The sequence below is a fragment of the Artemia sp. Qi Xiang Cuo genome, chromosome 4 (assembly GCF_049724085.1).
Source record: "Artemia sp. Qi Xiang Cuo chromosome 4, ASM4972408v1, whole genome shotgun sequence".
NCBI classification, from domain to species: Eukaryota; Metazoa; Arthropoda; class Branchiopoda; order Anostraca; family Artemiidae; genus Artemia; species Artemia sp. Qi Xiang Cuo.
The window spans coordinates 12,754,675-12,767,270 of NC_142797.1; the positions used below are offsets into that span (position 1 = coordinate 12,754,675).

The 12,596-nt window shown below is 36.2% G+C and overlaps 1 protein-coding gene across 1 annotated transcript in view; it reads right to left on the bottom strand.

Annotated features, from left to right (window-relative positions):
* LOC148952785 (fibroblast growth factor receptor-like 1) overlaps positions 1–12,596 on the bottom strand; it is a 192,051-nt gene that overhangs the window by 10,509 nt on the left and 168,946 nt on the right. Inside the window, exon 9 of the mRNA XM_089087781.1 lies at positions 5,579–5,780. Coding sequence (XP_088943907.1) covers positions 5,579–5,780 — 202 coding nt within the window. The remainder of the gene's footprint in view (positions 1–5,578; positions 5,781–12,596) is intronic.

The window sequence follows — 12,596 nt, forward strand, 5'->3', positions numbered from 1 at the left end:
GGTAGTGACTAGAGTAGATATTTTAGCTTAAAATAAACTTACAGCTAAGGTGCAAAATCACTTCCCGCGAGATCATATGGAGTTTTCCAGAAATACATCCACAAATGTTATTTATATTCTGTTTCTAATAGTGAGAACTTCCACCTGGAAGCTTACTGAAGGACAAACAGATTGTTTCAAATTTCACCACCATTTTGTTCCTTTGCTTACCACCGATTTAACGACGAGGTGGTTTGACAAGCGAAAACAATCTGGTATTTGGGTAGCTCGAAACTGAAACACTATTTAATGAGCTTATGAGCTTACAAATAAGTGTGGAATACCAAAAGGAAATACTTATAAAAAAAAGTAAGTGCTTATAAAATTTGAAAATTAAAAATAAAGATAAAATTAAAATAAATCAAAATGGTAAAAAAAATAAAAATTAAAAATTTAGAAGTTAGGTTGCCGCACTTGAGCAAGCATGGAAATGCCGATAAAAACATAAAATTAAAATAAAAGTAAAACAATAAAGTCCAATATGTAATGGAGCTATTCCTAGCTGAACCAAAAACTGACCAAATCAAAGACATACATGCAATAAAGGCATATACGCAGGAAGGGGGGCTAAGGGCAAACTCTCATCCCTGAGATCCCAAATGTCTCCAAATTTCAAAAGCAACAAGCAACAAAGAGAATCCGAGGAATGCAAACTATAGTTATGGGCATGGGAGACTGTTGTATGACATAAACGACAACAATATAGAGAATTTTCATTTCTAATTGCGAAAATTAGAACATTAATATGTTAAAAACAATACTGGCCGTCAAATTGACCCTTGAGGGGCCCCATTGTAACATTTGATGGTGAACGGAAAAGTGGATCAACAGAAATTATTGTACCAGACATCTCTTTCACTTTTCACACCAATCACTTTCGACTATTAAAAAGGGCACTAGCCCTTCGAATCTCCAATCGAATGAGCTTTTTTTGAAGTTTCTACGACAACGCCTTCTATAAAAAACCTTATATGCCCCCAGTGCATAACTTAAAACCCTTGCTCTGAGGGCTGTGGGGGAGTATCATCCTGAAAAACATATTTTATATCTGGAAATCAACTACGCTCAACAAAATGGTTATCTCAAAATTTCGATTCGATGTGTTTGGGGGAATATTGGGCACGGGGGAGGCTAGTTGCCCTCCAATCACTTTCGACTATTAAAAAGGGCACTAGCTCTTTGAATTTCCAATCAAATGAGCCCCTTTTGAGTTTCTACCACAACAGCTTCTATAAAAACCTTATATGCCTCCAGGGCACAACTTAAAACCATTGCCGTGAGGGCTTTGGAGGAGTGTCCTCATCAAAAACATATTTTTTATATGGGAATCAACTACTATGAAAGATTGTACCATCTAAAAATTGTTATTGGTTGTCTTTGACGAAATAGTGGGCGTGGGGGGCTAGTTTCCCTCTAATCACTTTCGACTATTAAAAAGGGCACTAACCCTTTGAATTTCTAATCGAATGAGCCTGTTTTGAAGTTTCTACGACAACTCCTTCTATAAAAACCTTATATGTCCCCAGGGCATAACTTAATACCTTTGCCCTAAGGGTTGTGGGGGAATGTCCTCCTCAAAAACATATTTCTACCTGGAAATCATCTATGCTGAACTAAATGGCTATCTCAAAATTTTGATTGGATGTGTTTGGGGGAATGATGGGCGCGTGGGGGGCCTAGTTGCCCTACAATCACTTTCGAATATTAAAAAGGGCACAGGCCCTTTGAATTTCCAATCGAATGAGCCTGTTTTGAAGTTTCTACGATAACACCTTCTATAAAAACCTTACATGCCCCTAGGGCATAACTTAAAACCCTTGCCCTGAGGGTTGTGGGGGAGAATCCTTCTCAAAAACATATTTGCTATCTGGAAATCAACTAGCTTACGTTGAACAAAATGGCTATCTCAAAATTTAGATTTGATGTGTTTGGGGGAATGATGGGCGTGGGGGGGGGGCTAGTTGCCCTCCAGTCACTTTTGACTATTAAAAAGGGCACTAGCCCTTTGAATTTTCAATCGAATGAGCCTGTTTTGAAATTTCTACGACAATACCTTCTATAAAAACCTTATATGCTTCCAGGGCATAACTTAAAACCCTTTCCCTGAGGTTTGTGGGGGAGTGTACTCCTCAAAAGCATATTTTCTATCTGGAAAAAAACTACGCTGAACAAAATGGCTATCTCAAAATTTTGATTGGATGTGTGTGGGGGAATGAAGGGCGTGGGGAGGGGCTAGTTGCCCTCCAATCACTTTCGACTATTAAAAAGGGCACTAGTCGTTTGAATTTCAGCGCTGCCTATGATTCAGCCATTCAACAGCACATATTTATTCGAAGTTACTTTCTGAGCTTTAACACACATCAAACCCCAATATCGTTCATCGCTAAAAAATGTTGAAGATGTCTTACGTCCGTCCAGCAGTGTCAAACATTCCACCAAGATTTAATTTGTTATGCAATAAAAAACAGGCGCATCCATCTCGCTAAAGTTCTCCTTTCATTTTAATTTAATATTTACCACCCAACGACTGCGTTCGAATACATTCGATTGAACTAAGACGGTCAGAATTCTATTTTATTTATGTTATTGCAAAAAATGCATTTGTGATGAAAAATAGGGTATATAATTTTTGTAAGCATAATAAAGACAACTATTCAACTTTTGTGGAATTTTTTATTTTAGATTTTTTTTTCAGTTTCTAAACGAATTCTAAAACTATATATTTTCATGTTTATATGTATATTGTTGCCTAATAAATAAATCGTCAAAAATATTTATTTGTATTTCAATTACATTTACATGGGGTCGCCAGGAAACTTGCAATGATAAATGGGGTCGTGAATGAAAAAAGTTTAGGAAGCCCTGGGCTAAAGAATCAAAGGCTTTACGAACATCCAGAAATAAAGCAACAGGAATGAAAAGGGAGTCTATGGCAGAGTGAAGATATTTCAATAAAACTGCACAAGCATGCTCAGTTGAATGATTTGTTCGAAAACAAAATTTAAAATCGTAAAAAAAATCTTTAGAAGTAAGAAACTATTAAGACGAGAAAGCATCGCCGTGTGTACGTAATTTTCCTCAAGCACTTGAAAATGTCTGATCCAACATTGGCCTATTAATTTAGGATATTTTGTGGGAAGCTATTTTTAAGCCCCGCCTTTTTTCGTCTTATTCAGATGAAGTTGCCAAACTGCTGTCACAACCAATGACCAATCAATCAAAGCCCTGATGAGAGGGGGTCAGAAACACCCTATTTGGATTTTTTCTCCTAGGGGTGACCATACTAACCCAATGACACTCAAGATCGGAAGAGGACTCTTTTGAAAGGAATTTATAAGTTCTAAGGCACTTTTTAAGTAGCCAAAAAATCGTACGAGAGGAAAGTGGCGTTTTCTGTCATTTTTGTGACATCGAACTCTGATTTTACCCAAAAGAAAACGAAATTGCTATTGACTGAAAATTCTAAGAGGGTCAACCGATTTAAAACCATAAAAAGAACTATATACAGAGCTACCCAGCTGCAAAGGAATTAATGCTGCACATCGACGCATACATTTCTGAAAAGCCCCTAGTCCATACAAGGTAAATGGTTAATATGGATATTTATCCCAATGTTTAATTTATCTGAGTTGACTCTGTTTATTTTTCATAAAATCATAGGGTATTTATTTAAGTAAAATTGAGCATCAGCTGCCATAAAGAGTGAGTGCTGTGTTATTGCTTAGGCAAGGGGGTGGCAAATGCCTAAAAAAGCGCACTTTAATGCCCAAATTGTGTAAATCTCCACGGGCCTTCAGATAAATATAGAATGGGGTATGGACGGAGGGGTGGTACAAATTATTCTCTCATCATTTAGAATAAGCCTGAATAAGGGGGCTGCTTAATAGCATACCTCCCTCCTTGTTCCAGAAAAACGGTTTTGGAATTTATTTTGAAGTTTCTTTTAACTAATTGATTTGCTTCATATTTTATAAATTATACATAATGATGCTTACTTGCATATAACCCATTATGAAGCAGGGGTGACGGGTCAATTTGTGGGTAGAGAGGCAGACACCTGAAAGAGTCATTTGTTATGCCCAAACATCCCAACTCTCGTTGAGCCCCTTGATAGATATGGAATGGCTTCTGGGGAGAAGGAAATGAGTATCTAATCCCTCTTGACTCCTCGGAAAATAATTGATCAACGCCTTTATTATTGGTAATAAGGAGGGTAAAAGTGCCCCTCCACTGCGATATATTTTTTCTATGTAGCATAAGATATTGCATTCACATGTTTACTGGCACAGAGGTTGAAAAATTAAGAAGGTTGTCATGTTCCTCACTTGGAACTATCTTGCAGGGGCTGGCAAGTGCTACCAGGAGTTTGGTTTTTACCGATTTTAAATGGTAATATTTCTCTTTTACCATTTATATATAATACTTCACTGGATTGAAACACGTGTATATAATTTACTAAAACATCAGAGAACCCTATTGTAGAGGTTACGATGACTTAAGCTGCGTCGAAGTTCGAAGATCAAAAGTTACGCAGAATTACCGTCCATACGAAGAATAATACCCCTTTCTATCCACCCGAAATTTTGTATTAAAATATTACAAAGCACTTATTTAACGAAACTAAATTGTTCGTAAAACATTTCAAAAAATATTCAAATTTTGTTCAAAATGGTAATTACACTCCAACCGAAAAATCGGGACGCTACCAAACAATTTACAATTATTGCTATATACAATTTAACAGCAAGAAAGTGTTTTTTTTTTTTTTTTTTTTTTTTGGACAGGTAATTCACATCATATTTAATTAGGCCTGGATATGCCTGGTTAGGCCTGGTTTGAAAAACAATCAGACATTTAATAAAATAAAAAAATATATTGAACTGAAAGTAAGGAGAACACAAAAACTTAAAACGAAGAGAAATATTCCGTATTTTAGGGGAGCTATCCCCTCTTTAATCCCTTACTCTTTAAACAAAATTTTACTTTTTGTACTAATTCTTTAAGAAAGACTGCTGTTTCTTAAAAGATTGGAAGGGAAGTTGAATTTGAATTTTTTTAAAGAACTTTAAGACTATAGCGTGAAGAGTGAGGGATGGGGAAGGAACGGCCCCCCTCATATGCGGAATAATTTCTGTTTGTTTTAAGTTTTAATATTACTCCTTACCAAGGTTGTATCCAGGGGGGAGGGCCGGGTTTGAACTGCTGAAAGACAAAAGCCCTTGAATTCGAATAAGAAGCTATTTTAAACTACAAAAAACTTTAGCATAACAAGCGAGGGATCGAGGACTGGCATTCCTATTCATATTCGGAATAGCTTCCGTTTGTTTTAAGTTTTAAAGTTTCTCATTGCTTTTAGTTTTAAAAAGTTTTTGTTTTTCAATACCCTCGAGGAATAAAATGATTGGACTACGAAAATACGTCACTTACTTAAACCAATGAAATTAAAGCGCACTTTTACCACGGCATTACAGAAAAGTATGCTCCCTTGTTCTCTTTGATCTTAGTAACGAAATTGTTCAAATCAGAAAAGGAAAATTACCAGCGTCATTGCTCGGCGGTGGAAGGACTCGTACACTTGCTTCTCGAAAGCTATATCCCACGCTATTGGTTGCCACACATACATAAGTCCCACTGTCATCATTTGAAACGTGTTCGAAGATCAATCGATCTATGTATGCACCATCGTCGGTTCGTGCGGATACTCGGCCAGCTCGCACAACTCGGTATCTCCATTGTCCAAACTGAAAGTGAAAAATATCTTGTGAGGTTGTCGTTATGAAATAATTGTTTAAGGATCTGACACTCACAAGGATGTCACTATCTCCTCATTCCTCTTTTTTATGCAACTAAGTTCCCATAAATACAATTTAATGAATAACTTAAATGAAATAAAACAACATAACATGGAAAAAAAATTTGTGGAAACTGAGCAACATAAAAAAAATGTTTTCTAGAATCTAACCTCCAACTTTCTTCTTGCCCCTTTGTGCTTTAAACTTCATTTGATATAAAGATTTTCAAAAATAAAATTTCTCTTCTTTATTAGAGCACTAAACTTCGTAAATTAACATTAATACTACGATTATTTATGTTAAAATAGTATTAAAATAATGTAATTTACTTACGTATATGCTTTTTGCTTTTTTTGTCTTTTTTTGCTACAGCCAGCCTGTTTGTATTTCTTATTAAACACTGTTAAACAGTCATTTTGTAATACAGAAGCTGTATTATAGGGCATAATATTATTTTGTTCAATATTTGAACTTCTTTACGAAGACCTGACATTTCCCTTTGGTTATTCAACGGGTCTTTTTTTTTTTTTTTTTTTTTTTTTTTTTTTTTTTTTTTTTTTTTTTTTGATGCTAGGCAGTCAGGGAAGGGTACAAGCTCAATCCTTCATTCAAATAAATTTATTTTTATAATATCAGTAAAGGAAGCAATTCTTCCTATTTTCGGACTCTCTTTGTGCAATGAAATGTCACACTTTTTATGATAAATGCCATTATCTAATATATTATTTTTTTTATTTTGACACTTACCTTCTATTGTTATTTAAATTATACAGGTACTTTTTCTCTTTTGAAGTACCTCTTTAGTGTGGCCACATATGCAAAAAAGTAAGACAGATTATGGGATAATAGACAAGCACTATGCCACTGAAAAAAAGCAAACACATCAACTCGCTTCCAGCCTTGCCATCAGTGATTATTTACGAGCTTTACAGATACCACACCCCTAAACGCTCTATACAGGAGCAGGACTTCCATATATAACCACAAGATTTCCATCACATCCCCCGTAATTTTCTATTTTATTTGAATTAGTTTGTTTTTTCAATATTCCCCACCCCTTCTCAAATAGTAGTTTTCAAAAAAAGTAAAGAGCCATGTCAAAACCTCAAACAAGCAAAAATGAAATAAAAATAAAAAACGGGGGGGGGGTAAAGTATAGTGGGTATGTATGCCAAATGTGTTAGCTACAATTATTCCGCAAATTATGAAGTAAGAATTGTATTCTAACTTCATGCTGTTCAAATACAAGTCCAATGTATTCTGTCACCTAAGTATGAAACCGGTATTAAACCAGCTTTTACAGATTTAAAGATTAAAATTCTTAAGTGTGTTCTGAAAAATTAACAAGTAACTTCTTTTCATTGCTTCCACTACCCCCGAAATAACGCTTGGGCCTAGAAGTGTCAAAGCTTTAAATCCGGCCCTAATGATAACATCAAATGCTTATATGGATGAATAGCTTAATCCTAACAGAGACAAAGTGAATAACCAGCATAAACTTAAAGCAAACAGAAATTGCCACAAGAGGAGTAAGGCTGCTGCTCCCATTTAGTAATCATAGTTCTTTCTTCGAAAAAGATCACGCGATTTCTGGAGACCTGGTCTGGTATGACTCTCCCTCACAATCACAATATATATATATATATATATATATATATATATATATATATATATATATATATATATATATATATATATATATATATATATATATATATATATATATATATATATATATATATATATATATAAATATATAAATATATATACTTCATAGACTCATACATGCAGATTCGTGGATCAAATGTACTTTATATCATAATCACGTGATGTTCTCAATCTCAAATTACCATATACGATTTATTCGCAATATATAATATGCAATTGCAATACTTAACATACTTCTTCTTTTACTTTGATGTCTCTGTTTAATAAATGCATTCTATAAAAGTTTTACACGTTCTGGGATACTAGACAAGTATCACCGCGTTAAAAAAAATGAAACACATCAAGTCACTTCTATTTTCCCGCCATGTAATTATTTATGACTTTTTGCACTTAACACGCCCTCATCGCTTCATAAGCCTCTACCACGCGCCAGTTTATACCCTTTTGGCTCTGTTCTTGGTGTTTAGAGAAAAAATTTATAGTCATTTTAAAGACGAAACGTAAATGGGTGATTAATGTAAGATGATCCTTAAAAATGCTTGTTCTCTAGCTGTGATAACCTTTTTAGGGGTATTTAATTCGTTCAAGTTTATTGGTCAAATACAATTGGGTTTTTAAAAGTTTTTACACACTGCTGTTATCTTGATGATCAGCTATTTGATGCTTAGTGGGGAGTATTCTGAGGAGCAGATGTAGGTAAAAAGAAGAGTACAATCCCAGATTGGAGGTGCTCTAATAAATTTTTCAGGTTTTTACCAATAAATTTGGTGTCAATTAGATTCAGATTTTTTTCGAGTCCAAATAAAATTGTTATTTGAATTCTTCTCCTTCTTATTAATCAACATGCCAAGTATTAAAGATGTGCTGGAAAACCCAGGGATGATGCACTTCTGTCACGTTAATTTTTTACAATATATTTACCATCGATATCAAATAAAAGATATTTCCCAAGTGTTCCATTTTTATCCTTCTTTGGTTTCTTCAAACAAGGCGCCGATGTTAACGGCACCTACTGATGTTAAGGCGCTGAAAAAAGAAGAAGGGGAATTTTCCAAAAAATTAGATGTCTATTTGGTCTTTCGTGCATTGTGACGTAAAATAGGAAAGAGCATTTCACACCCGTTCCATTAATTAAGTATTTTTGTTTTATGCCATGTCAAAAAATCGAAAAAAAATCACAATAAAGCGCAACAGCTATTGCTTCTAATGTGGATTGTATACTTTGCCTAGGCTTTTTTCTGGTGCTGCTTTATTGACTAAGACCAGTATTTAGAAACTTATTCTTGAACAATTACTTGGACAAAATGTAAAGGTGTTTTTTCAGGCACGTACGAAGGTGTATTTCCAGTGGGGGAGGGGAAACAATCGAAACGATCTTCATTTTTTAAACTGAAGAAGAAGTACGCAGATATTCGGGAATTTTTTTAATTCGGGGGAGCCAGGCCCCGAAGCCCTCATGCATGCGTCCTTAACCTTTTAATCCTAAGGACACCCCAGAGGACCAATAATTTAGCAACACGCCAAAAGTTAAGAGTAAGGATTGCAAGCATATAATGTCAGTAGAAAGGGGGGTACCAGCGCGGACGGGGCACCAAATATGGGCATAGAGTCCCGTACGAACCACGTGGTTTATGGTTTTCTCAGTGAGAATGAAAAAACATGAATTTTCTCACTTGGAAAAATAGGAATTTTGTCACATTTATGTCTGTTTTCATGGATGGTTATGTGTGTTGGTCGATTTATTTGATGTTTTTCATGGTTGTCAACATCAAATTATGGATGTGTTATGGTTTTTGTCAGCGAGAATTTGAAAAACAGGAACTTTCTCACATTTATGTCTGTTTTCATGGATGGTTATGTGTGTTGTTCGATTTATTTGATGTTTTTCATGTCTGTTATATGGATGATTTATGTCTGTTCATTGTCAGTGAGAATGGACATGCTCGACGCAAATGTTATGAGATTGTTTGGCTAACCTAACCTGAGAACTTGATTTACATAATCGCTAGGGGAAATTATTGATTCACGAAGGGGGAATTAAGAAACAAACATGGCTTCATTGTTGTTTGGCTAGCCTGGCCTGAGAACTTGATTTACATAATCGCTAGGAGAAATTATAATTTCACGAAGGGGGAATTAAGAAACAAACATGGCTTCATTTTTGTTTGTCTATCTTAACCTGAGAAATTGATTTACATAATCACTAGGGGGAATTATTGATTCACGATTCACGAAGGGGGAATTAAGAAACATTAAGGCTTCTTTAATCTTAGGTCTGAGGGATAGACGTTCTTTAGGTCAGAGAGAAAAATTAATATTCTATTTTTAAATAGGGCTTCATTGATCTTTAGTGTCAGGAATTATAAATGACATCACTTGTTATCTTGGAATTATGCGGGAGTCTAAAGAGATAGAAATTCTATTTTTAAATACGGCTTCACTGAGCTTTAAGTCGGAGAGATAAATTGATATTCTAACGAAACCTTAATAGTTTAGCTAGGAAAATTTATGAGATGAAGAGATTAACGTAGGAAAGGGTTTCCTAGAAATTTGAAATGTGAAAGCACAGAGATGCCAAACAAAAGGAACACGCTGAAATTACGTTTAGGGATTATTTGGGCGAAACCGTTTTAGACTGGTTATGGAATTATTTCGGCGAAACAGTTAGAGACGTTTTAAAAGATGATTTTAGAAAGGGTTTTAGAAGAGGTTTTGAGTGTGGTCGTTATAGTAAACAAGTTCTATTTGAACAGTGTCGTGAGGTCCTCTACCCCAACCCCAAAGGGTTCCGATCCCCCTACCCCAACCCCGAAGGAAGCCCCCGGTCCTCAAAGGTCCCCCAAGCTCCCAAAGGGCCACCCGGCCCTCAAGGGTCCCCCAGACCCCCGGACCCCAAAGGGCTCCTCCCCCCCTTGACCCCCAAAGGGCCCCTCCCCTCCCTCTCCTCCCCCTCCTCACCTCCCCTACCCCCTCCTCCCCTCCCCTCCCCCTCCCCTCCTCCCCCTTCCCCTCATCCCCCTCCACTCCTCCCCCTCCCCTCCTCCCCTCCCCTCCCCATTCCCTCCCACATTTTTTAATATTTTTTTGTGCATTGAGACACAGAAGGACCCCCTCCCCCGACCCCCCTCCCCCCAGAAAATTATGATTTGGGATTTGTAGTTAGCTTTTTGGACTTTTCAGAGCTAGGATTCTTAGTCCCTCATAGGTGTTTGTTCTCTGAAGCCTATAGTTTGGGGTGAGTAGTTTGCTATTTCAGGCTTTTCATAGCCAGATTTCTTAGTATTTCGTAGCTGTGTGTTGTCTTAAACCTATGATTTGAATTGTGTGGGTTGCTATTTTTTGACTTTTCATAGCCAGATTTCTTAGTCTTTCGTAGGTGTGTGTTGTCTGAAACCTATGATTTGGATTGTGTGGATTGCTATTTGTTGACTTCTCTGAGCTGGATTTCATAGCCTTTCGTAGGGATGTGTTGACTGAAACCTATGATTTGGAATGAGCGGTTTGCTTTTTGGACTTTTCAGAGCTGGATTTCTTAGCCGTTCATAGGTGAGTGTTGTCTGAAACCTATGATTTGGGATGGTTAATTTGCTATTTTTGACTTTTCTGAGCTAGGTTTCTTAGCCTTTCATAGGTGTGTGTTGTCAGAAAATTATGATTTGGGATGTGTAGTTTGCTATTTCAGGCTTTTCTGAGCTAAGGTTTCCTAGTATTTCGTAGGTGAATGTTGTCTGAAATCATTAGTTTGGGATGAGTAGTTTGCTATTTCAGGCTTTTATGAACTAGGTTTCTTAGCCATTCATAGGTGTGTGTTGACTGAAACTTATGATTTGGGATAGGTACTTTGCTATTTCCGACTTTTCATAACAGGATTTCTTAGTCTCTTTTAGGTGTGTGGTGTCTGAAAACTATGATTTGGGATGTGTGGGTTGATATTTTTTGACTTTTCTGAGCTGGATTTCTTAGCTTTTCGTAGGCGTATGTTGACTGAAACCTATGATTTGGGATGGTTAATTTGCTATTTTTGACTTTTCTGAGCTAGATTTCTTTGCCTTTCATAGGTATGTGCTTTCAGAAAATTATGATTTGGGAGGTGTAGTTTGCTTTTTGGACTTTTCAGAGCTAGGATTCATATTCTCTCATAGGTGTGTGTTGTCTGAAACTTTGAGTTTGGGATGAGTAGTTGGGTATTTCAGGCTTTTCTGAGCTAAGGTTTCTTAGTATTTCGTAGGTGAATGCTGTCTGAAACTTATGATTTGGGATATGTAAATTACTATTTCGGGTTTTTCTGAGTTGGATTTCTTAGTCTTTCATAGGTATGTATTGTCTGAAACCTATGATTTGGGATGTGTGGTTTGCTTTTTGGACTTTTCTGAGCTGGTTTTCTGAGCCTTTCCTAGGTGTGTGTTGACTGAAACCTATGATTTGGGATGTGTAGTTTGCTATTTTTGACTTTTCTGAGCTAGGTTTCTTAGCCTTTCATAGGTAAGTGTTGTCAGAAAATTATGATTTGGGATATATAGTTTGCTATTTCAGGCTTTCCTGAGCTAAGGTGTCCTAGTATTTCGTAGGTGACTGTTGTCCGAAACCAATTGTTTTGGATGAGTAGTTTGCTATTTTTGACCTTCCTGATCTAGGTTTCTTAGTCTTTCGTTGCTGTGTGTTGACTGAAAACTATGATTTGGGATATGTAGTTTGCCATTTTTGACTTTTCAGAACTGGATTTATTAGCCTTTCATAGGTGTGTGTTGACTGAAACCTATGATGGAGATGAGTGGTTTGCTATTTATGTCATTTCTGAGCTAGATTTCTTAGCCTTTCATAGGTATGTGTTGTCAGAAAATTAATATTTGGGATGTCTAGTTGGCTATTTGGACTTTTCAGAGCTATGATTCTTAGTCCATCGTAGGCGTTTGTTGTCTGAAACTTCTTGTTTGGGATGAGTAGTTTGCTATTTGAGGCTTTTATGAGCTAAGGTTTCTTAGTCTTTCATAGGTGAATGTTGTCTGAAACCTATGATTTGGGATATGTTAATTACTATTTCGGACTTTTCTAAGCTAGATTTCTTAGTATTTCGTTGGTTTGTGTTGTCTGAAACCT